A 26,334-nucleotide genomic window follows, 5' to 3' on the forward strand; every position below is an offset into this window, starting at 1 on the left:
GGAGTGATTTGCTACCTGAACGCCTGGGAACTTTTAAAGTGAATGAGAAAAAAGACCCTAAAGCTAAGAGACAAAGCCACAAGAAGCGTGCCTACTCGGTTAAGGATAAAGAACAGTTTGTTGAGCTCATTGAAAGTGGTGCACGGAACATTGATATTGTGAGGAAATTGAACTGACCTGAGTCTAGAGTGCGAAAAATTAAGATGAACTTAGAGGAGATCAAGAAGAGTATTGACCTGGCTCAGAAATATTTCGGTAGTGATGGAAATGCGAGGCGAGCTATGAATGATAAAAGTGATAGAAACAGGTTGTTTGTGATAACAGAGCATTTTCTTGTGAAATGGTTAGCTTGTAGAATGAAAGACAGTGCAAGTGTTAGCGGCCCTCAGATACGGAACAATCATCACACCAAGCACCTCAAAAACTCCCCCAAGCTAAGTGTTATATTAACACAAACTCTTTATTTTGATGATTGAATAACAATTCTTTTTATTTCTGCTAACAAAAAGTGTTAGGAGGGCTTCTAAGGGGAAAAATTTGGTGAAATTCTTGGGGCAGCGGCACCAATAAACCCTTTTTACATGTATTTTAATGTCACACAAACAACGTTTTCACTAATAATGGTGTTTTTCAGGCACCTATTAGACGTTATTGGTGAGAGCCTACTGTATATATATATATATATATATATATATATATATATATATATATATATATATATATATATATATATATATATATATATATATATATATATATATATATATATATATATATATAATTTTTTTTTAGGATATACCATTTGTAATAATTCCTACGGCCCAAATGCAGAAAAGTATAAAATGCAAAAAAAAATTGTCACATGCATAAAGCTCTTCATGAAAATTTTGTTCACAGAATGTTAGCTGTATACAGACATTGTTGAATATTGTATAAAATTAGCTGATATTTAGTTTATATGTTAAAAAGCAATCCTAAAATGGTCTTACGAATCTTGGGCAGCCCACCTGCCTTGGTGAGGGTGCCGTCCCTGTAAACAGAGCTGGTGAAGATGCCTGTCGCTCCCTCCAACAAGTACCGGACCCACGTGTTGCCGGAGCGAGGGAAAGATTCAAGCAACGTTCCATCTATGTCCTTAGCATACCTTACCCTCAACCTGTTGGAGAAAAGGAACTCTGTGTTATTCCTGCTTTCTGGTATTATAAGATTCGTGTATTCAGTGATCCTCTACCGTAGTGTTGGTTATATGTAGTACTACTACTCTTGTACTGGCGTTGGGTTACTACCACTGTTACACTGGCGTTGTGTTACTACTACTGTTATACCGGCGTTGTGTTACAAACTATTGTTGTACCAGCACTCTGTTACTACTAGTATTGTACTGGCATTGTGTTACTACTAGTGTTGTATTGGCGTTTTGTTACTAATAGTGTTGTACTGGCGTTGTGTTACTAACAGTGTTATACCAGCACTGTGTTAATACTAGTGTTGTACAAGCACTGTGTTACTACTAGTGTTGTACTGGCGTTGTGTTACAACTAGTGTTGTACCAGCACTGTGTTACTATTAGTGTTGTACCAGCAGTGTGTTACAACTAGTGTTGCACCAGCACTGTTACTACTAGTGTTGTACCAGCACTGTGTTACTATTAGTGTTGTACCAGCACTGTGTTACTACTAGTGTTGTACGAGCACAGTGTTACTACTAGTGTTGTACCATCACTGTGTAACAACTAGTGTTGTACCATCACTGTGTTACTACTAGTGTTGTACCAGCACTGTGTTACTACTAGTGTTGTACCAGCACTGTGTTACTATTAGTGTTGTACCAGCACTGTGTTACTACTAGTGTTGAACCGGCGTTGTATTACCACTAGTGTTGTACCAGCACTGTGTTACTACTAGTGTTGTACCAGCACTGTGTTACTACTAGTGTTGTACTGGCGTTGTGTTACCACTAGTGTTGTACCATCACTGGGTTACTACTAGTGTTGTACCAGCACTGTGTTACTACTAGTGTTGTACCATTACTGTGTTACTACTAGTGTTGTACTGACGTTGTGTTACGATTAGTGTTGTACCAGCACTGTGTTACTACTAGTGTTGTACCGGCACTGTGTTACTACTTGTGTTGTAACAGCACTGTGTTACTACTAGTGTTGTACCAGCACTGTGTTACTACTAGTGTTGTACTGACGTTGAGTTACTACTAGTGTTGTACAAGCACTGTATTACTATTAGTGTTGTACCAGCACTCTGTTACTACTAGTGTTGTACTAGCGTTGACTTACTTCTAGTGTTGTAAAAGCACTGTGTTGGTGTTGTAACAACACTGTGTTACTACTAGTGTTGTACCAGCACTGTGTTAGTGTTGTAACAGCACTGTGTTAGTGTTGTACCAGCACTGTGTTACTACTAGTGTTGTACTGACGTTGTGTTACTCCTAGTGTTGAACCGGTGTTGTTTTACTCCTAGTGTTGTACCATCACTATGTTACTACTAGTGCTGTACTGACGTTATGTTACTACTAGTGTTGTAACAGCACTATATTACTATTAGTGATGTACCAGCACTTTGTTACTACTAGTGCTTTACTGGCGTTGTCTTACTTCGAGTGTTGTAACAAATCTTTGTTAGTGTTTTAACAACACTGTGTTACAACTATTGTTGAACCAGCACTGTGTTAGTGTTGTAACAGCACTGTGTTAGTGTTGTACCAGCACTGTGTTACTACTAGGGTTGTACCAGCACTGTGTTACTACTAGTGGTGTACCATCACTGTGTTACTATTAGTGTTGTACTAGCACTATGTTACTATAAGTGCTGTACCCGCAATGTGTTACTACTAGTGTTGTACCAGCACTGTGTTAGTACTAGTGGTGTACCATCACTGTGTTACTATTAGTGTTGTACCAGCACTGTGTTACTGCTAGTGTTGTACCAGCACTGTGTTACTATTAGTGTTGTACCAGCACTGTGTTACTACTAGTGTTGTACCAGCACTGTGTTACTACTAGTGTTGTACCAGCACTGTGTTACTACTAGTGGTGTACCATCACTGTGTTACTACTAGTGTTGTACTAGCACTATGTTACTATAAGTGTTGTACCCGCAATGTGTTACTACTAGTGTTGTACCAGCACTGTGTTAGTACTAGTATTTGTACTGGCGTTGCTAGTAGTATTTGTACGTGCGTCGTCAACACTACTAGTGATGTACCAGCATAATATTTTAACTAGTGTTGTGCCAGCACTGTATTGTTGCTAGTTCTACAGGTGTTGTCTTACTTCTAGTGTTGTACTGGCGTTGTGTTACTAGTAATTTGTACTGGCGTTGTGTTACTAGTAGTGTTGTACTGGCGTTGTGTTTGCTAAAATATTATTTGTTCTGGCGTTAATGTTACTACTAGTGTTATTACTGGGTTGTGTTACTATTAGTGTTGGCCCGCAACCCATATTTACTACTAGTATTGTACCAGCACTGTGTTACCACTAGTGTTGTACCAGCACTGTGTTACTACTAGTGTTATTACCAGCACTGTGTTACTGCTAGTGTTGTACCAGCACTGTGTTACTACTAGTGTTGTACCAACACTGTGTTACTACTAGTGTTGTATCAGCACTGTGTTACCACTAGTGTTGCACCAGCACTGTGTTACTACTAGTGTTGTACCAGCACTGTGTTACCACTAGTGTTGTACCAGCACTCTGTTACTACTAGTGTTGTACCAGCACTGTGTTACTACTAGTGTTGTACCAGCACTGTGTTACCACTAGCGTTGTACTAGCACTGTGTTACTATAAGTGTTGTACCCGCAATGTGTTATTACTAGTGTTGTACCAGCACTGTGTTACTGCTAGTATTGTACCAGCACTGTGTTACTACTAGTGTTGTACTAGCTCTGTTACTACTAGTGTTTGTACCAACACTGTGTTACCTACTAGTGTTGTACCAGCACTAATGTTACCACTAGTGATGTACCAGCACTGTGTACTACTAGTGTTGTACCAGCACTGTGTTACTACTAGTGTTGTACCAGCACTGTGTTACCACTAGCGTTGTACTAGCACTGTGTTACTATAAGTGTTGTACCCGCAATGTGTTATTACTAGTGTTGTACCAGCACTGTGTTACTGCTAGTATTGTACCAGCACTGTGTTACTACTAGTGTTGTACTAGCACTCTGTTACTACTAGTGTTTGTACCAACACTGTGTTACTACTAGTGTTGTACCAGCACTGTGTTACCACTAGTGTTGTACCAGCACTGTATTACTACTAGTGTTGAACCAGCACTGTGTTACCACTAGTGTTGTACCAGCACTGTGTTACTACTAGTGTTGTACTAGTACTGGGTTACTATAAGTGTTGTACCCGCAATGTGTTACTACTAGTGTTGTACCAACACTGTGTTACTGCTAGTATTGTACCAGCACTGTGTTACTACTAGTGTTGTACTAGCACTGTGTTACTACTAGTGTTTGTACCAGCACTCTATAACTATTATTGTTGTGCCAGCACTGTGTTTCTACTAGTGTTGTACCAGCACTGTGTTACTACTGGTGTTGTACCATAACTGTGTTACTACTAGCGTTATACCATCACTGTGTTACTACTAGTATTGTACCATCACTGTGTTACTACTAGTGTTGTAACATCACTGTGTTACTACTAGTGTTGTACTGGCGTTGTGTTACTAGTAGTGTTGTACTGGCGCTGTGTTACTACTCGTGTTGTATCAGCACTGTGTTACTACTAGTGTTGTACCAGCACTGTGTTACTGCTAGTTGTACTGGTGTTGTCTTATTTCTAGTGTTGTACTGGCGTTGTGTTACTAGTAGTGTTGTACTGGCGTTGTGTTACTACTAGTGTTGTACTGGTGTTGCGTTATTAGTAGTGTTGTACTGGCGTTGCGTTGCTAGTAGTGTTGTACTGGCGTTGTGTTACTACTAGTGTTGTACTGGCATTGTGTTACTACTAGTTTTGTATTGGCGTTGTGTTACAAACTATTGTTGTACCACCAGTCTGTTACTACTAGTATTGTACTGGCATGGTTTTACTACTAGTGTTGTATTGGCGTTTTTTTACTAATAGTGTTGTACTGGCGTTGTGTTACTACCAGTGTTATACCAGCACTGTGTTACTACTAGTGTTGTACGAGCACTGAGGTACTACTAGTGTTGTATCAACACTGTGTTACTACTAGTGTTGTACCAGTACTGTGTTACTACTAGAGTTGTACTAGCACTGTGTAACTACAGGTGTTGTACCAGCACTGTGTTACTACTAGTGTTGTACAGTACCAACACTGTGTTACTTCTAGTGTTGTACCATCACTGTGTTACTACTAGTGTTTGTACCAGCACTCTATTACTACTAGTGTTGTGCCAGCACTGTGTTACTACTAGTGTTGTACCATTACTGTGTTACTACTAGCGTTATACCATCACTGTGTTACTACTAGTATTGTACCATCACTGTGTTACTACTAGTGTTGTAACATCACTGTGTTACTGCTAGTGTTGTACTGGCGTTGTGTTACTAGTAGTGTTGTACTGGCGCTGTGTTAGTACTCGTGTTGTATCAGCACTGTGTTACTACTAGTGTTGTACCAGCACTGTGTTACTGTTAGTTGTACTGGTGTTGTCTTACTTCTAGTGTTGTACTGGCGTTGTGTTACTAGTAGTGTTTTACTGGCGTTGTGTTACTACTAGTGTTGTACTGGTGCTGTGTTATTAGTAGTGTTGTACTGGCGTTGTGTTGCTAGTAGTGTTGTACTGGCGTTGTGTTACTACTAGTGTTGTACTGGTTTCGTGTTACTAGTAGTGTTGTACCAGGACTGTGTTACTACTGGTGTTGTACCAGCACTGTGTTACTGCTACTGTTGTACCATCACTGTGTTACTAATAGTGTTGTACCAACACTGTGTTACTACTAGTGTTGTACCAGCACTGTGTTAGTCCTAGTGTTGTAGCAGCACTGTGTTACTACTAGGGTTGTACCAGCACTGTATTACTGCTAGTCTTGTACCAGCACTGTGTTACTACAAGTGTTGTACCAACACTGTGTTACTACTAGTGTTGTACGAGCACCGTGTTACTACTAGTGTTGTACCAGCACTGTGCTACTACTAGTGTTGTACCAGCACTGTGTTACTACTAGTGTTGTACTGGCGTTGTCTTACTTCTAGTGTTGTAACAGCACTGTATTAGTGTTGTACCAGCACTGTATTACTACTAGTGTTGTACGAGCACAGTGTTACTGCTAGTGTTGTACCATGGTTCCACTACTACTACTGCTGTTGTACCATGGTTCTACTACTGCTGCTAGTGTTATGCCATGGTTCTTCTTCTACTCCTACTACTAGTGTTGTACAATGGTTCTGCTACTACTGCTAGTGTTGTACCATGGTTCTACTACTGCTGCTAGTGTTTTACCATGGTTCTGCTACTACTGCTAGTGTTGTATCATGGTTTTACTACTACTGCTAGTGTTGTACCAAGGTTCTACTTCTACTGCTAGTGTTGTACCATGGTTCTACTACTACTACTACTAGTGTTGTACTATGGTTCTGTTACTACTGTTAGTGTTGTGCCAGGTTCTACTACTACTGCTAGTGTTGTACTATGGTTCTGCTACTGCTGCTAGTGTTATGCCATGGTTCTTCTACTACTACTACTACTACTAGTGTTGTACCATGACTCTACTACTACTACTAGTACTTTTTTTTTTAACGTGGCCTCCAGCGTCTCCCAATAGCCACTCCTTCGCCACCATTTTATTACCTTAATATTAAATATCCTAATACATAAGTAGCTATCCTATCTGTGTTGAATTAGTTGAGCAGCAGATCTATGCAGCATTCAGTGAGTGTAGCCTCTTAGTCAATATCAGCAGCAATTGTCGGCATTGGGGTAGAGGCTCTCGTTCCCCTGAGGCAGAGGAAAGCCGACCAGAGGAGAGAGAAAGACAGTCTACATCTCATCCAAGCTGTAACATAACTTTTGGGCTGCTGCTTTTGTTCGGAGATCACCTCCGTGAATCTGGCGTAGAAACATCTTGCACTTGGTCCCATCCCACCAGAGGTTGTGAACACTAGAGGAGTGAAGTTACCTTGATCAACGTTTTGAATTCTCTCCCCATATGCCCTTATCTTGTCGTTCTCGTTCCTCCTGTGTGCAGCATCGAGAGCTAGGTTACTGTGACATGCGGCCATGGGATAAAAAATCCTGATGTCGAAGAAAGCTCGCTGTCCCTGATCCAGAATCCTCGAGCACTGACGTCAACACGGGATTCGTTAGATGTGTTTGAAGTCCTATGTTGGAAAATCTCACCATCTAAAGGAAGGAGGGTCCGTTCTGCCATGACATCCCGGCAGATTTCCTTCAACATATTTGCTGTGAGGTCCCTTACTTCATCATGCCTCATGCATATGAAGACCCCTTTCTTGCACACCATGTCGTGATCGAAGTCATAGGAAGAGCCACACACGCATTGGGAGGGCAAACCTTCTACTGGCCGACCGTACTTTAGAGCAATGGCATCTGTAAATTCTTGTTTATTGAGACTGAAACCATTTGCCCTTATCAGTAACGTAGTTAACCAGTTCGAGGCGCCCACCTCCTGCGCTATAGCTACTTTTTTTCAAATTTTCTGGTACCTGCAGCAACAGTTGCTGCAGCTTATCATTTTGGCAGAGCTGTCGTTCTGTCGTAATGGACCTACGAATCTTGTTTACTTCACTGGTATCCACCTCCCCTGTTGCGTTCTGGGCTATTATGTGGTCCGTGAGGGCTGCCGTGAGCTTAAGTGAATTTTGATGTTCAAGTTGCAATCTCCTCTGGATTGGTTAGTCCCATTCCTCCCAGTCTTGATGGAAGTGCAAGAAGTGCTCTTTCTGCTGGGTTTAAGTGAGTGTGTTTCACTAATTTGGGAATGAACTTCACACTGATAGCTTCTTCCAGAGGGTGGAGGAGGGGTCCTATATCAGGGATAGTACCCATCAGGTAGTTCCAACGATGCTTGACTCCATGGGTGAATGCAACAAAAGTTGCATGTGGCTCTGTGTTAGCAGTCTCAGACAGAGCATGGATTTCACTAACCCACTCATTCACCTTTCCCGCTACGTACTCGGTCTTGAAGTCCGTAGTGCCAATTACTGCGCCTAGATGTCTTTGGCCGTCCTTAGTTATTTTGACCTCACTTCCACCAAAAACCTCCTTTGCCCGTTCATAATGTTCTGGCTTCACGATGAGGAAGGACTTGCTGGCGTTTGGGTGGTACCCTATTTGTGGACCTCGCTATGTTACCAAGTCCCACCACTTTTTGATGCCCTCCACTTTTCCTACTCCTGTAAAGTCGTCAGCATACGCCACTTGTTTGACCACAGTTGTTTCAAATTTTATTTCTTGTTGGAGCACTGATAGGCCTATTGCATACATTGCCATTGCAACAGGGTCCCCCTGTGTTGTTCCCTTGGTTGACTGTAAGATGGCATCACCTCTTAGGGCCTTGTTTTTTACTATATAAAGGTCTGATGGATTCCTATAGGAGTTGTCAACGTACATTGCAAAGCTTGGACACTTGATCTTGATGTTGTGCAGTGTGGCCTTGCGGTTAAGTATGTTGAATGCGTTTGAAGCGTCGACCAGGAGAACGGCCTCACAATCGCGTTGCTCAAATATCGTTCTCATGGCGTGAATGGCAGCTTCCCCTCCAGCTTGTTGGCCGGCACAAACTTGCAGTTCCCTGCTGCTGCCCTGACATCATCCTTTACCACCTCCATTATGCATTTTCCGACGATTCGCCTCAGCACTTCCCCCACTCCTTTTGGCCTACATCCTGGATTCTTATCCAGGGGAATGAGGCGGCAGGCGGTCAGAGGAAGAAGGTGATGGCAGCACGAGGATGCCAGCTTTTTTGCAAGGACGTCAATGGCCGTGCAGAGATCACTTGCTGTGGGGCCAAACTTGTTGGTGCTGAGGATGACTCTCCATCCGTTTGCATCCAGACCTGAAGGGCCGGCACCTCCCTGAGTCTTCAGTGCCTTTTTCCACACCATCCCTCCTGTTATTTTCTCGAACCGGACAGCATTTGGTGGGATATAGGCACCCTGAAAACTGATGCCTTCATCATCACTTGCAGAGGGATGTTTTTCTTTCAGTTGTTTTAATGTCTCTCTGTTTATTGGCAGGACCCCACAGGTGGATTCCTCTGTGAGAGATCTTACCGCCAAAGACACTTTTCCCACACGCATTTTGTTTCCAAACTTCCTTGCAGCATCATCGGTGTTTTGCTTTCCGTCTCCTGCAGATTTTAGTGTCTCCTGCAGTGTCTTGCTTCACATAGGAGATCATCAAGGGCACCTTTCTGCCACAGTGTCAGTCTTCTCTTCATTGCTGCCGCATTTTCTTTGTGCTTAGTCTTTGTGTGTGTCCTCTGACAGAATAGATGTGGTATTATTGCCAGTATATGAAGAGCTAACGGGGCAAGGAGGCGGTCTTGAGTGTACTCAGTTTTGAGACTAATCATCTCCCGAATCATTTCTTTGGTGGCCGCACACTTGGGTGGTTCAAACAGGTTTGCTGGCGACCACCTGACAATTTCTGAGTAAGTTTTTTTTAACCCATATGTCCGCATTTTCCATCGACATGCCATTCCACTGTGGTGGCTGTCTCTCATTCACCTCGTGGACATCAGCTACTATTGGAGCAGCGTTTATTGGTACTACATTTTCAGGTTGAGTAGACTCACTGCTATCGTTTAGGATATCAGCGGGCGGCTGGGTGATATTCACTGTGGCCTCCTGTGACGGCTCCCTGCCATGAAGGTTATAAGGGTTGTGGCAATTGTTTCCCTTTATGCAAGCCACACATGGTCGGTTGTTTCTTACACAAACACAGCTAGTGCATTTTTGGTACTGGTTAGAACAGACACAACAATGTCTGTCACCCGGCATAATGATCTGCACCTTAGGCGACAGTTACGTCCGCCTCCGAACATCTGATTTGGTCCCAGGCACAAGATTATACTGGTTCTTATGAGGGAAGGGAGGAGAGGTGACAAGCTGGACTGCTGTGTCCAGGTAGTAGGGGCATACGTGCGCGCGTGGGTGTGTAGGCTACCCCCCCTAAGGGCGATCATCCATACATCAGAATGATACACTATGGACAAGAATTTGTCACACCAAGCACTTGTTTATATATCCTTTGCACAAATGAGCACTATTTATATGGTCTCACTGGTGTAATATCCGTTATATATACTCACTTGGTTCGTCGAGACCTGACATGAAGTGTCCGTTACTATGGTGGGGAGGCGACCACATGGGCAGCACTCTCGGCCCCATAGGGACGAAAGTCTCGAGACCACCCCTGTCGAAGTAGGCCTATCGACACTGACCTTGGCTCCGCGCCACGGCATTATTCCACCGACCCAGCACCGCCAGGTCACCACTCGCTTGGTGATCGCTGGTGAACACACGGAATATTTACAATTTATGCCGTAAGGAATGAGAAGAAACTTTGGGTGGCAATGCTTAGGGTGACATCCGATATTCACCGACACATTGTTAAATTCCCGCTCCCACACAGCGAGTATGCCCCCACCAATAACCCTTTAGATCAGGGAGGACGTTCCACGACACCCACGCCACGCCACGCACGCACACTACTACTACTACTTTTTTTTTTTTTAAAAACGTGGCCTCCAGCCTCCCCCAATAGCCACACCTTCGCCACCATTTATTTACCTTAATATTAAATATCCTAATACATAAGAAGCTATCCTATCTGTGTTAAATTAGTTGAGCCGCAGATCTATGCGGCATTCAGTGACTGTAGCCTCATAGTCAATATCTGCAGCAGTTGTCGGAGTAGGGGCAGAAGCTCTCGTTCCCCTGAAGCAAAGCAAAGCCGACCGAAGGAGAGAGAACGACAGTCGACATCTCATCCAGGCTGTGACATAACTTCTTGGCTGCTGCTTCTGTTCGGAGATCAACTCCGCGAGTCTGGCGTAGAAACATCTTGCACTTGGACCCATCCCACCAGAGGTTGTGAACACTAAAGGAGTGAAGCTGCCTTGATCAACGTTTTGAATTCTCTCCTCATATGCCCTTCTCTTGTCGTTCTCGTTCCTCCTATGTGCAGCATCGAGAGTTAGGTTACGGTGACATGCGGCCATGGGATCAAAAATCCTGATGTCGAAGAAAGCTCGCTGTCCCCGCGTCCAGAATCCTCGAGCACTGACGTCCACGCGGGCTTCGTTAGATGTGTTTGAAGTCCTGTGTTGGAAGATCTCGCCATCCAATGGAAGGAGGGTCGGTTCTACCATGACGTCCCGGCAGATTTCCTTCAACATATTTGCTGTGAGATCCCTTAACTCGTCATGCCTCATGCATATGAAGCCCCCCTTCTTGCAGACCATGGCGTGATCGTCATCATAGGAAGAGCCACACACGCATTGGGAGGGCAATCCTTCTACTGGCCAACCGTACCTTAGAGCAATGGCATCTGTAAATTCTTGTTTATTGAGACTGAAACCATTTGCCCTTATCGGTAACGTAGTTAACCAGTTCGAGGCGCCCACCTCCTGCGCTATAGCTACTTTTTTTTCAAATTTTCTGGAACCTGCAGCAATCGTTGCTGCAACTTTTCATTTTGGCAGTGCTGTCGATCTGTCGTAATGGACCTACGAATCTTATTTACTTTCCTGGTATCCACTTCCCCTGTTGCAGTCTACTACTTCTACTACTACTAGTGTTGTACCATGGTTCTACTGCTACTGCTAGTGTTGTACCATGGTTCTGCTACTACTGCTAGTGTTGTACCATGGTTCTACTACTACTGCTAGTGTTGTACCATGGTTCTACTACTGCTGCTAGTGTTGTTCCATGGTTCTACTACTGCTGCTAGTGTTGTAACATGGTTCTACTACTGCTGCTAGTGTTGTACCATGGTTCTACTACTGCTGCTAGTGTTGTAACATGGTTCTACTACTGCTGCTAGTGTTGTACCATGGTTCTACTACTGCTGCTAGTGTTGTACCATGGTTCTAATACTGCTGCTAGTGTTATGCCATGGTTTTTCTACTACTACTACTACTACTACTACTAGTGTTGTACCATGGCTCTACTACCACTGCTACTGTTGTTGTACCATGGTTCTACTACTACTACTGTTGTTGTACCATGGTTCTTCTACTACTGCTAGTGTTGTACCATGGTTCTACTACTACTGCTAGTGTTGTACCATGGTTCTACTACTGCTGCTAGTGTTGTACCATGGCTCTACTACCACTACTACTGTTGTTGTACCATGGTTCTACTACTACTACTGTTGTTGTACCATGGTTCTACTACTACTACTACTAGTGTTGTATCATGACTCTACTACTAGCAGTGTTGTACTAGTGATTTATTTAATATTAGTCTTGTTTTACTTCTCGCTTTATTCAAGTGTTGTCTTACGACTAGTAATGTAACCACATTTTATAACTAAGAGTATTGTACTAGTATTGGGTTACTAGTGTAGTCGTATTGCTTGTGTTATATCAGTGTTGCGATATTAATAGTGATGTACTAGTTTTGTATTTAAACTATTATTGTGATATTATGACTTTCGTACGAGCGTTGTTTTGATTCTGATGTCATACCGATGTCTTGTTACTCCTAATGTTGTGCCGGTGTTGCGTTGCTATAGCGTTGTTCCAATTTTGTGTTACTTCTCAGGTTGTGTTAATTCTACTTTGTTTCAGTGCTCTTTTATTACTATTCCTGTGGTATATAATTAGTATTATCTCAGTGTTATGCTGTGTTGTCACACTGAAGTTTTTTTTTATTGTACGTTTTGTACCAGTATATTATTATTACCAGTGTTGTGTGTTTTTCTTTTACCAACGTTGTGTGCGTTTTTTTACCAGTGTAGTGTTTTTGTTTTACCAACGTTGTGTGCGTTTTTTTACCAGTGTAGTGTTTTTGCTTTACCAGTGTTGTGTGTTATACTTTTACCAATGTTGTGTGTTTTTGTCTTACCAGTGTTGTGTATTTTGTTTTACCAATGTTGTGTGTTCTGTTTTACCAACGTTGTGTGTTTTGTTTTACCAACGTTGTGTGTTCTGTTTTACCAATGTTGTGTGTTTTTCTTTTGCCAATGTTGCGTGTTTTTATTTTACCAATGTTATGTGTTTTTATTTTAATTGTGTGTTTTTCTTTTACCAGTTGTAATGATTGTCTATCAGATCATAGCGTCCAGCCAAGAGAAGAACAACACATATAGCAGTAACTATATGAGCAGTGTACACCCACTTAAGTCGACCCACCCTACAGTAATTAAATGAGACCCAACAAAGGTCAAGAAAATCTCGCCACCGTGTGATGAGAGAACAAGCAACATGCTCTTGTTAATTCAAGGAACTGCCCCCCAGCCAGTACACCTGATACCTTACCAAACACACCTGGCCAGACACACCCAGGGTGGTAATAATTAGGAAGCATTACCGACCGGTGTACCACGATAGCGACAGGACAGTGACCCACCAAGCACCACGAACCTGATCAAACACAGCTGTCCAGACCCACCCACATTAGTGATAATTAGGAGACGACATCTGTCGGCCTGGCACCTCCAATATAAGGGACCTAGAGCTCCTTCCAAAGGACATACAGGGAGAGACAGAATGCAGAGCCAGACGGAGTCACACTCGCCCCAGCAGTACCAGGCCCTACAGAGTCCCCAGCTGCTGGGCCTCCCTCAGGTCACAAGTGAGTCATTGCCAGAGCGATCCGTTGGGTGAATTACTTATGGTGGGAAGTGTATCCATTTCATGTTTTTGCCCGGGAGTCATTGTCTAGTAACGTCAATATAATGATCTATTAACCCTTTGGCTGCGGGAGTGCAGGAGGTTACTCTAAGCTGAATAAAATGGTCTGGCGGTAGCCTGAATAAAATGGTAAATGCGGGAAATGCAGCGAGAGGGTTAAGGTGTCCATGCCATTCAGTTAACGAATAAACAGCTGTACTTAGAATTATTGATTAGAAGATTTCCCCTAAGAGCATATACCAAGTTAAATAACTATTCGGCCATGCTACCAATTTTCTTCACTTTACAACCCTACTACTATAAAATCTTATTGTATCTCCACCCGAGTTTACCCTCATTATAATGGTGGTAGACTTTAAATTAAACTCATAACTCTCCCACCCCCCCTACCCATTAGCCAGTCATTATGGAGTCTGGGTTCCTATTAGTGTTGTTTTGCTACTATCGGTGTACCAGTGAAGTGTTACTACTAGTAATTTGTCTAATATTGCTGTAAGAGGTGACAAGCAATGGGTGCCCCCCGCCCCCTTGTACAGATGAAACCGATAGAGGTACAAAAAACTTAATATAGCATTTTTCAGATAATTTAATTCTACGTCTAAACAAAATGACTGAACAGTTGGTGTTGTGGCCTTATGCTTGGCACACATATTTAAGGGTAAGGAGAAACTTGAAAAAGTCGGTTTTCTTTGAGAGATTTCAGAAGATTATTTCGATGTACTGCTCCCTAGTTTCCGATCGGTATTTATCTTTACTATTCCTTTCACTACGGGTTGCCACTATTTATATTCTATTTGGCTAACTCCAGGCTATTTCATTCAGCACAGGGCGACACAAGGGAGCCCACCCATCAGCAGAACAAAGCCATCTTAAGGACGACCTAGGCGTCTCTGTATATATTATACAAGAGGATTGAATAGCCAGTGCCATGCTACAGGGTGTAACTTGTGTGAAAAATGTGTGAATGAAAGATGAAAAGACTTATTAACAATGAGGAATATGACATTCTGACATCTAGTGGTCCAATTCTCGACTTTGTGTTAAGTTATGCCTTCATGGTCAACAGTCAATAACACAGGTACAATCAAACACACCAACAGATCGGGAGTTTGACATTTTCTAGTGTTTCAGATGTAGGAGCTTGCATCTTGTGCACATTAACTCAAGGTCATTTCTGCCAAATTCGAAAGCCAGGACTCCATGACAAAGGAGGAAATAAAAATAGAGGGATACAATGTACAGCGTCTAGAAAGAAACAAACATAGGGGCAATGTTTGTGTATATATAAGAAAAGACTTGGCTTACTACCTTACAGCAGACTTACATGTTAACCATCTGGAGGGCCTATGGCTGGAGATATTGTTTCCCAAAACTAAACCCATCCTCGTTAACATTCTCTACCACCCACCCAACAAAGATCTATTTGGAGACAATAATAAAGGGTGACTTTGATATTTGTTACAGTTAAACCAGAAAACAAAGTCCTCAGTCACAATAGTAGATCATTTAATGCATAATAGCCTTAACGCTCGCTACACTGAAGTATTGACGAATCAATAAGTACCAAAATAATTATTCCCAGTCAGTGGGAACACTTAGGTAAAATTATCATCATACAACCAAGAATATAACAGAACTTACTTGAAGCAATCCTGATCTGCGACCCAAATTTCCCGAGCTGGTCCTTCTTGGTTGACCTCAATGGTCCTGTACTCGGTTGGCGAAGAAGACACTGTTTATTTTGGTTAAAGAGATTATGTATGAGTAAACCTTATGTTGACTTTCTGTTCTCAGCTGGAAAAGAGTTAACTGGAATAAATAGACTTGTATAAGTAAACTAGTAAATTATCAAGACTTGCCGACTATACTCCATTGCATCACAACTTAAATTCAACAGTGAATATATTAACTTTTACCATATTATTGTTAAATGCATTTTGTTAATCTAAATTTTAACTGACACTAAGGCTTAATGAAATATATATCTTGAAGACGATGCGCACTCAAAAATTTATGGTGTTCCGAACAATGTAGAGTTGTTGCTTACTCTCAGGATGGCCAGCTTGCCATTCTTGGTTCTGGGGTTTATGAGTATCTTGTTCTTCTATACCACTTCGTTGTTTACCTTGAGGGAGACTTGTTTCTTCGATGACCATAGAAGTCAGGTTTGAGGATTCTAAAAGAGCAAGAAGACCATTTACCTGTGTATCTGTGACTCGTGACTCCCAAACAGTGGCAGGTTTCATGGTATAGTAGCGTAATGATCCAAAATCCCCTGACGAGATAGTGAAAAACAGTACCATGCAGTTTACCGCCACCAGGATCACCAACACCATCTTAACAACTCTCGCCATTAGCGCCATTTTGGCCGTGTCAGTAAAACTTTCTGTAAAATAAGTTTAAAGATAGAAATAAATAATCAAAAAATAATAACGGAAGTTAATCGTTTTTTCATCGAAATATTACGTGAAAACAATCTGTTTATTGAAGTGAGACGAAGGTTGAAGATTTTCTGTTTTAATATTTGATTTAAAAGCCTCTGTGGAAGTATAAGTGGGTGCAGAGTACAAGTACATGTTCAGGTAAAGGTAATGTAATAAAAGAATGCCTTCCCTTAGGGAAAATAATACATTAAAAGTTTAATTACCTGATGTAGAACAGGTTCCTGATAATTACCTGATAATTACCATTAACATCTGTGTAACATTATAGCAGTCTCTGTAAACGTAATGGGAGTTAGTACTTGTATAAATCTGGGCTAATTTCTTATAATTATATTTATATAATTAGCATTATACTAATTACTTAGATAGAGGGAAAAGGACCACATCTTATCGTTTACTTTTCACGTTGCCAGATGACATTCCCATTTCCTTGTCAACCGTAAAATTCGCACGGCTCCATATCAGGATAGGTTAAAGAAATAAAACTTGCATTCCCTAGAAAGACGAAGAGTGCGGGGAGATATGATAGAAGTATTTAAGTGGGTGAAAGGAATCAATAAAGGGGATATAGATAAAGTTCTTATAATATCCAAGCAGGATAGGACTCGGAGCAACGGATTTAAGTTGGATAAGTTTAGGTTTAGGAGGGAGATAGGAAGAAACTGGTTCACAAATAGGGTGGTGGACGAGTGGAACAAGCTTAGCAACTTTGTAGTAAGTGCTGGAACGCTGGAAAGTTTCAAAAGGAGGCTGGATAGATTCATGGATGATAGAGAGTGGTAGTAACTCTCGACAGGAGCTGCCATGCACAGGCCAACCGGCCTATTGGAGACCCCTTATTTTCTTATGTTCTTATGTTCTAAGTGTCTGTCCCTCAGCACAGTACACCCCTGGATCTGAGACATACTAGACGCGCTGAAGAGGCTCATTAAATATCCTTCTACGTTCTCTCTTAAAAACACAGTTGCCTATCATTGGTTAATTCGTCATTACACAATACAAACATATTATTTTACAAATAACTCCAGCTGAAGCTACAAGGACAATTACAAGAGCTAAGTGTGCCAGTGGTGAAGAAAACATTAAAGCTAAAGTCACAAGGTAACGTTAAGGTGTTACATCTAGTGGGAATATTGAACAATCTCTAGTGGAAAGTGGACCAGGTGGAATATACCTATAATCAACAGCGGAATCAAAAGGTGTTACTGGTCGGATTACCGGATTATCCACAGCTGCTTATTCAAGATGACCATAAACTCACAGCAGCATCGTAATCAACTCATTAACAAAGAATACGTAAAGTTAAGTAAACATCTTCATTAACCAAACATCTCAGCAGTACACTTTCTACCTGGAACACTCTTCCCCCCATAACTCGTTTTACTCTACACGCTATGTAACTCATTTCAGTCGTAGATCATATTTCCTTATCACTGTTTTATTATTTCTGGGTAAATTAAATTTGTTCAAAAGAAGAACGCCAAAAGCACCAAGGCGATACTCTTAATTAAAAGGAATTTATTTTTATTTTTATGATATTACTGTTACTGTCTTGGCTGTTATTAGTGTTACTGTCTTGTCTTGGCTGTTATTACTGTTACTGCCTTGGCTATAATTACTGTTACAGTCTTGGCTGTTATTACTGTTACTGTCTTGGCTGTTATTACTGTTACTGTCTTAGCTGTTATTACTCTTACTGTCTTTGCTGTTATTACTGTAACTGTCTTGGCTGTAATTACTGCTACTGTCTTGGTTGTTATTACTGTTATTGTCTTGGTTGTTATTACTGTTACTGTCTTGGTTGTTATTAATGTTACTGTCTTGGCTGTTATTACTGTTACTGTCTTGGCTGTCATTGCTGTTACTGTCTTGGTTGTTATTACTGTTATTGTCTTGGTTGTTATTACTGTTACTGTCATGGCTGTTATTACTGTTACTGTCTTGGCTGTAATTACTGCTACTGTCTTGGTTGTTATTACTGTTATTGTCTTAGCTGTTATTACTGTTGCTGTCTTGGTTGTTATTACTGTTGCTGTCTTGGTTGTTATTACTGTAACTGTCTTGGCTGTTATTACTGTTACTGTCTTGGCTGTTATTAGTGTTACTGTGTTTTCTTGGCTGTTATTACTGTTACTGTCTTGGCTGTTATTACTGTTACTGTCTTGGCTGTTATTACTCTTACTGTCTTGGTTGTTATTACTCTTACTGTCTTGGTTGTTGTTATTACTGTTACTGTCTTGGCTGTTATTACTTTTACTGTCTTGGTTGTTATTACTGTTACTGTCTTGGTTGTTATTACTGTTACTGTCTTGGCTGTTATTACTGTCTTGGCTGTTATTACTGTTACTGTCTTGGCTGTTATTACTTTTACTGTCTTGGTTGTTATTACTGTTACTGTCTTGGTTGTTATTACTGTTACTTTTTTGGTTGTTATTACTGTTACTGTCATTGGCTGTTATTACTGTTACTGTCTTGTCTTGGCTGTTATTATTCTTACTGTCTTGGCTGTTATTACTGTTACTGTTATTACTGTCTTGGCTGTTATTACTGTTACTGCTGTTATTACTGTTACTGCTACTTGGCTGTTATTACTGTTACTGTCTTGTCTTCGCTGTTATTACTGTTACTGTCTTGTCTTGGCTGTTACTATTCTTACAGTTTTGGCTGTTATTACTGTTACAGTCTTGTTTGTTATTACAGTTACTGTCTTGGTTGTTATTACTGTTACTTTTTTAGCTGTTAGTACTCTTATTGTCTTAGCTTTTATTACTCTTACTGTCTTGGCTGTTGTTACTGTTACTGTCATGGCTGTTATTATTTTTACTCTCTTGTTTGTTATTACAGTTACTGTCTTGGTTGTTATTACTGTTACTTTTTTAGCTATTATTACTGTTACTGTCTTGGCTGTTATTACCGTTACTGGCTTGGCTCTTATTACTGTTACAATCTAGCCTATTATTACTGTTACTGTCTTGGCTGTTATGACTGTTACTATCTTTGCTGTTATTGCTGTTACTGTCTTGGCTGTTATTACTCTTACTGTCTTGGTTGTTATTACTGTTACTGTCTTGGATATTATTGCTGTTACTGTCTTGGCTGTTATTACTGTTACTGTCTTGCCTGTTATTACTGTTACTGTCTTGTCTTCGCTGTTATTACTGTTACTGTCTTGGCTGTTATTACAGTGACCCTCTTGGCTCTTATTACTGTTACTGTTTTGTTTTCGCTGTTATTACTGTTACTGTGTTGGTTGTTATTACTGTTACTGTCTTGGATATTATTGCTGTTACTGTCTTGGCTGTTATTACTGTTACTGTCTTGCCTGTTATTACTGTTACTGTCTTGTCTTCGCTGTTATTACTGTTACTGTCTTGGCTGTTATTACAGTGACTCTCTTGGCTCTTATTACTGTTACTGTTTTGTTTTCGCTGTTATTACTGTTACTGTGTTGGTTGTTATTACTGTTACTGTCTTGGTTGTTATTACTTTTACAGTCTTGGGTGTTATTACTGTTACTATCTTGGCTGTTATTACTGTGACTGTCTTGGATGTTATTACTGCTACTGTCTTGATTTTTATTACTGTTCCTGTCTTGGCTGTTGTTACTTTTACTGTCATGGCTGTTATTACTGTTACTGTCTTTGCTGTTATTACTGTTACTGTCTTGGCTGTTATTACTGTTACTGTCTTGGATGTTATTACAGTTACTGTCTTGGTTGTTATTACTGTTATTTTTTAGCTGTTATTACTGTTACTGTCTTGGCTGTTATTACTCTCACTGTCTTGGTTTTTGTTCCTGTTACTGTCTTGACTGTTATTACTGTTACTGTCTTGGTCTGTTATTTCTGTTACTGTCTTGGATATTATTGCTGTTACTGTCTTGCCTGTTATTACTGTTACTGTCTTGCCTGTTATTACTGTTACTGTCTTGTCTTCGCTGTTATTACTGTTACTGTATTGGTTGTTATTACTCTTAATGTCTTGGTTGTTATTACTTTTACAGTCTTGGGTGTTATTACTGTTATTTTCTTGGCTGCTATTACTGTTACTGTCTTGGTTGTTATTACTGTTACTGTCTTGGCTGTTATTACTGAGAGTTTCTTGGTTGTTATTAATGTTACTGTCTTGGCTGTTATTACTGTTACTGTCTTTGCTGTTATTACTCTTGTTTTCTTGTCTGTTATTACTGTTACTGTCTTGGTTGTTATTACTGTTACTGTCTTGGCTGTTATTACTGAAAGTTTCTTGGTTGTTATTACTGTTACTGTCTTGGCTGTTATTACTGTTACTGTCTTTGCTGTTATTACTCTTGTTTTCTTGTCTGTTACTACTGTTACTGTCTTGGTTGTTATTACTGTTACTATCTTGGCTGTTATTACTGAAAGTTTCTTGGTTGTTATTACTGTTACTGTCTTGGCTGTTATTGCTGTTACTGTCTTTGCTGTTGTTTCTCTTGTTTTCTTGTCTGTTATTTACTGTTACTGTCTTGGTTTGTTATTACTGTTACTGTCTTGGCTGTTATTACTGAAAGTTTCTTGGCTGTTATTACTGTTACTGTCTTGGCTGTTATTACTGTTACTGTCTTGGCTGTTATTACTGTTACTGTCTTGGCTGTTGTTCACTGTTACTGTCATGGCTGTTATTGCTGTTACTGTCTTGGCTATTTATTACTCTTACAGTCTTGGTTTTATTACTGTTCTGTCTTGGTTGTTATTACTGTTACTGTCTTAGCTGTTATTACTGTTACTGTCTTGGCTGTTATTACTGAAAGTTTCTTGGCTGTTATTACTGTTACTGTCTTGGCTGTTATTACTGTTACTGTCTTGGCTGTTATTACTGTTACTGTCTTGGCTGTTGTTACTGTTACTGTCATGGCTGTTATTACTGTTACTGTCTTGGCTGTTATTACTCTTACAGTCTTGGTTTTTATTACTGTTACTGTCTTGGTTGTTATTACTGTTACTGTCTTAGCTGTTATTACTGTTACTGTCTTGGTTGTTATTACTCTTACTGTCTTGGCTGTTATTACTGTTATTGATTTAGCTGTTATTTCTGTTACTGTCTTGTCTTGGCTGTTATTACTCTTACTGTCTTGGCTGATATTACTGTTACTGTCTTGGCTGTTATTACTGTTACTTACTTGGCTATTATTACTGTTACTGTCTTGGCTGTTATTACTGTTACAGTGTTGGTTGTTATTACTGTTACTGTCTTGGTTGTTATTACTTTTACAGTCTAGGGTGTTATTACTGTTACTGTCTTGCCAGTTATTACTGTTACTGTTTTGTCTTCGCTGTTATTACTGTTACTGTGTTGGTTGTTATTACTGTTACTGTCTTGGCTGTTATTACTGTTACTGTCTTGCCAGTTATTACTGTTACTGTGTTGGTTGTTATTACTGTTACTGTCTTGGTTGTTATCACTTTTAGAGTCTTGGGTGTTGTTACTGTTACTATCTTGGCTGAAATTTGTGTTACTGTCTTGGCTGTTATTACTGCTACTGTCTTGACTGTTATTTCTGTTACTGTCTTGGTTGTTATTACTGTTACTGTCTTGGTTGTTATTACTGTTACTTTTTTAGCTGTTATTACTATTACTGTCTTGGTTGTTATTACTGTTACTGTCTTGGCTCTTATTACTGTTACAATCTAGCCTATTATTAACGTTACTCTCTTGGCTGTTATGACTGTTACTGTCTTGGCTGTTATTGCTGTTACTGTCTTGGCTGTTATTACTCTTACTGTCTTGGTTTTTATTCCTGTTACTGTCTTGGCTGTTATTACTGTTACTGTCTTGCCTGTTATTGCTGTTACTGTCTTGTCTTCGCTGTTATTACTGTTACTGTCTTGGCTGTTATTACTGTTACTCTCTTGGCTCTTATTACTGTTACTGTTTTGTCTTCGCTGTTATTACTGTTACTCTGTTGGTTGTTATTACTGTTACTGTGTTGGTTGTTATTACTGTTACTGTCTTGGTTGTTTTTACTTTTACAGTCTTGGGTGTTATTATTGTTACTATCTTGGCTGTTATTACTGTTACTGTCTTGGCTGTTATTACTGCTACTGTCTTGACTGTTATTTCTGTTACTGTCTTGACTGTAATTACTGTTACTGTCTTGATTTTTATTACTGGTACTGTTTTGGCTGTTATTACTGTTACTGTCTTGACTGTTATTACTGTTACTGTCTTGGCTGTAATTACTGTTACAATCTTGGCTGTTATTACTCGTACTGTCTTGGTTGTCATTACTGTTACTGTCATGGTTGTTATTACTGTTACTGTCATGGCTGTTATTACTGTTAGAGTCTTGGCTGTTATTACTGTTACTGTCTTAGCTTTTATTACTCTTACTGTCTTGGCTGTTGTTACTGTTACTGACATAGCTGTTATTACTGTTACTGTCTTGGCTGTTATTACTGCTACTGTCTTGCCTGTTATTACTGTTACTGTCTTGGTTGTTATTACTTTTACAGTCTTGCAAGTTATTACTGTTACTGTCTTGCCTTCGCTGTTATTACGGTTACTGTGTTGGTTGTTATTACTGTTACTGTTTTGGTTGTTATTACTTTTACAGTCTTGCAAGTTATTACTGTTACTGTCTTGCCTTCGCTATTATTACTGTTCCTGTCTTGGCTGTTATTACTGTTACTGTCTTGGCTGTTATTAATGAAACTGTCTTGGCTGTTATTACTGTTCCTGTCTTGGTTGTTATTACTGTTACTGTCTTGGCTGTTATTACTGTTATTGTCTTTGCTGTTATTACTGTTACTGTCATGGCTGTTATTACTGTTACTGTCTTGGCTGTTATTACTTTTACTCTCTTGGTTGTTATTACTGTTACTGTCTTGGTTGTTATTACTGTTACTGTCTTGGCTGTTATTACTGAAAGTTTCTTGGCTGTTATTACTGTTACTGTCTTGGCTGTTATTACTTTTACTCTCTTGGTTGTTATTACTGTTACTGTCTTGGTTGTTATTACTGTTACTTTTTTAGCTATTATTACTGTTACTGTCATTGCTGTTATTACTGTTACTGTCTTGTCTTGGCTGTTATTATTCTTACTGTCTTGGCTGTTATTACTGTTACTGTCTTGGCTGTTATTACTGTTACTGCCTTGGCTGTTATTACTGTTACTGTCTTGTCTTCGCTGTTATTACTGTTACTGTCATGGCTGTTATTACTTTTATTGACTTGTCTTGGCTGTAATTATTCTTACAGTTTTGGCTGTTATTACTGTTACTGTCATGGCTGTTATTACTGTTACTGTCTTGTCTTGGCTGTTATTATTCTTACAGTTTTGGCTGTTATTACTGTTACAGTCTTGTTTGTTATTACAGTTACTGTCTTGGTTGTTATTACTGTTACTTTTTTAGCTGTTAGTACTCTTATTGTCTTAGCTTTTATTACTCTTACTGTCTTGGCTGTTGTTACTGTTACTGTCATGGCTGTTATTATTTTTACTCTCTTGTTTGTTATTACAGTTACTGTCTTGGTTGTTATTACTGTTACTTTTTTAGCTATTATTACTGTTACTGTCTTGGCTGTTATTACCGTTACTGGCTTGGCTCTTATTACTGTTACAATCTAGCCTATTATTACTGTTACTGTCTTGGCTGTTATGACTGTTACTATCTTTGCTGTTATTGCTGTTACTGTCTTGGCTGTTATTACTCTTACTGTCTTGGTTGTTATTACTGTTACTGTCTTGGATATTATTGCTGTTACTGTCTTGGCTGTTATTACTGTTACTGTCTTGCCTGTTATTACTGTTACTGTCTTGTCTTCGCTGTTATTACTGTTACTGTCTTGGCTGTTATTACAGTGACCCTCTTGGCTCTTATTACTGTTACTGTTTTGTTTTCGCTGTTATTACTGTTACTGTGTTGGTTGTTATTACTGTTACTGTCTTGGATATTATTGCTGTTACTGTCTTGGCTGTTATTACTGTTACTGTCTTGCCTGTTATTACTGTTACTGTCTTGTCTTCGCTGTTATTACTGTTACTGTCTTGGCTGTTATTACAGTGACTCTCTTGGCTCTTATTACTGTTACTGTTTTGTTTTCGCTGTTATTACTGTTACTGTGTTGGTTGTTATTACTGTTACTGTCTTGGTTGTTATTACTTTTACAGTCTTGGGTGTTATTACTGTTACTATCTTGGCTGTTATTACTGTGACTGTCTTGGATGTTATTACTGCTACTGTCTTGATTTTTATTACTGTTCCTGTCTTGGCTGTTGTTACTTTTACTGTCATGGCTGTTATTACTGTTACTGTCTTTGCTGTTATTACTGTTACTGTCTTGGCTGTTATTACTGTTACTGTCTTGGATGTTATTACAGTTACTGTCTTGGTTGTTATTACTGTTATTTTTTAGCTGTTATTACTGTTACTGTCTTGGCTGTTATTACTCTCACTGTCTTGGTTTTTGTTCCTGTTACTGTCTTGACTGTTATTACTGTTACTGTCTTGGTCTGTTATTTCTGTTACTGTCTTGGATATTATTGCTGTTACTGTCTTGCCTGTTATTACTGTTACTGTCTTGCCTGTTATTACTGTTACTGTCTTGTCTTCGCTGTTATTACTGTTACTGTATTGGTTGTTATTACTCTTAATGTCTTGGTTGTTATTACTTTTACAGTCTTGGGTGTTATTACTGTTATTTTCTTGGCTGCTATTACTGTTACTGTCTTGGTTGTTATTACTGTTACTGTCTTGGCTGTTATTACTGAGAGTTTCTTGGTTGTTATTAATGTTACTGTCTTGGCTGTTATTACTGTTACTGTCTTTGCTGTTATTACTCTTGTTTTCTTGTCTGTTATTACTGTTACTGTCTTGGTTGTTATTACTGTTACTGTCTTGGCTGTTATTACTGAAAGTTTCTTGGTTGTTATTACTGTTACTGTCTTGGCTGTTATTACTGTTACTGTCTTTGCTGTTATTACTCTTGTTTTCTTGTCTGTTACTACTGTTACTGTCTTGGTTGTTGTATGTATATTATGTATGCTGGATTATATATTATGTATGTATATTATGTATGTGCTCCATTTATGTATTATTCATTCAGCTTAGCTAGCAGCGTGTGGCAATGTTATTACCATATCCCACATGCTTAATTAATGTGCCCGGCGACGTATGGAAGCTGCTAATGTATCACTTGCCATACGTCGTCTATAGCAGTTGACAAGGAGCCTAGCTGAGGAGTGCTACCCTCCCCTCTGTGTACATACTCTTATCCAGTAAACCGAACCTACAAATCTATACAGGTGTTTGTGTTCTCTCCTGTATATAGAACTTATTACCCAGAACACCTAACATGGCGCAGTGCGTAGTTTTACTGGATGATTACGAGTAATAGTGCGAACTTTGTGGAAAGCCGGCTTATGGACTCCCGCCTTGTGTCAACCACCGCGTCATCCCTCCTCGAAGAATTTAGCAACTTTGAGCAGTATCAGTGACAGTGATTTTCTGTGAAGTGTTTAGTGCATTGTGTGTTTCGTGCCATTCATGTGTGACCTTGTTTTAAAGGATTTCCAAGGTATACGGCATGTTCTGGGCATTTGTGAGGAGTAGAGTTCAGTGCACCCTTCTCTGACCGCGTCCTGAGGGTAACTGGACTGACCGCGAGTCGCCGTGCTTCTCCCTCCTCTCCCTCCCAGCGAGACGCTGCCCAAGGCGCGCACACACACATACATGTACTAACACACTGACCGCGGCGATTGCCTTATATATATTTTATATATATAACCTACTTATCTGTGTATTTAATTAATTTTTTGTCTGAAATCTTGTTGATACGACGGGCTGACCGGTCAACACTGATTTAAGACACAGTACACAGATGAAGTAGTTATGTCTCATGCCTTACGTAGCCGTGGACCCAGCGCCTGGATGAGTCAAGCGGATGATAGTCCCCCAGAGATGGATGACCAGGCCGGCCACGACGCTCCAGCCCCCACAACATCGCGCAGCCCTTCACCTCAATATTCAGCGTTATCTCCAGAGATAATTGCCTTAATGAAGTTTATGAGAGATGAGAGACGCGAGGATGAAGCTCACAGACGTTTGGCGGATG

The 26,334-nt window shown here is 40.0% G+C and overlaps 1 protein-coding gene across 1 annotated transcript in view; it reads right to left on the reverse strand.

Annotated features, from left to right (window-relative positions):
* LOC121863642 overlaps positions 1-26,334 on the reverse strand; it is a 111,036-nt gene that overhangs the window by 70,631 nt on the left and 14,071 nt on the right. The window contains exons 2-4 of the mRNA XM_042362395.1: positions 15,864-15,992; positions 15,458-15,548; positions 990-1,156 (exon numbers count right to left, since the gene is read on the reverse strand). Coding sequence (XP_042218329.1) covers positions 990-1,156; positions 15,458-15,548; positions 15,864-15,972 — 367 coding nt within the window. The 5' untranslated portion in view covers positions 15,973-15,992. The remainder of the gene's footprint in view (positions 1-989; positions 1,157-15,457; positions 15,549-15,863; positions 15,993-26,334) is intronic.

Source organism: Homarus americanus, unplaced genomic scaffold (assembly GCF_018991925.1).
Source record: "Homarus americanus isolate GMGI-L3 unplaced genomic scaffold, GMGI_Hamer_2.0 scaffold41366, whole genome shotgun sequence".
Classification (NCBI taxonomy): Eukaryota; Metazoa; Arthropoda; class Malacostraca; order Decapoda; family Nephropidae; genus Homarus; species Homarus americanus.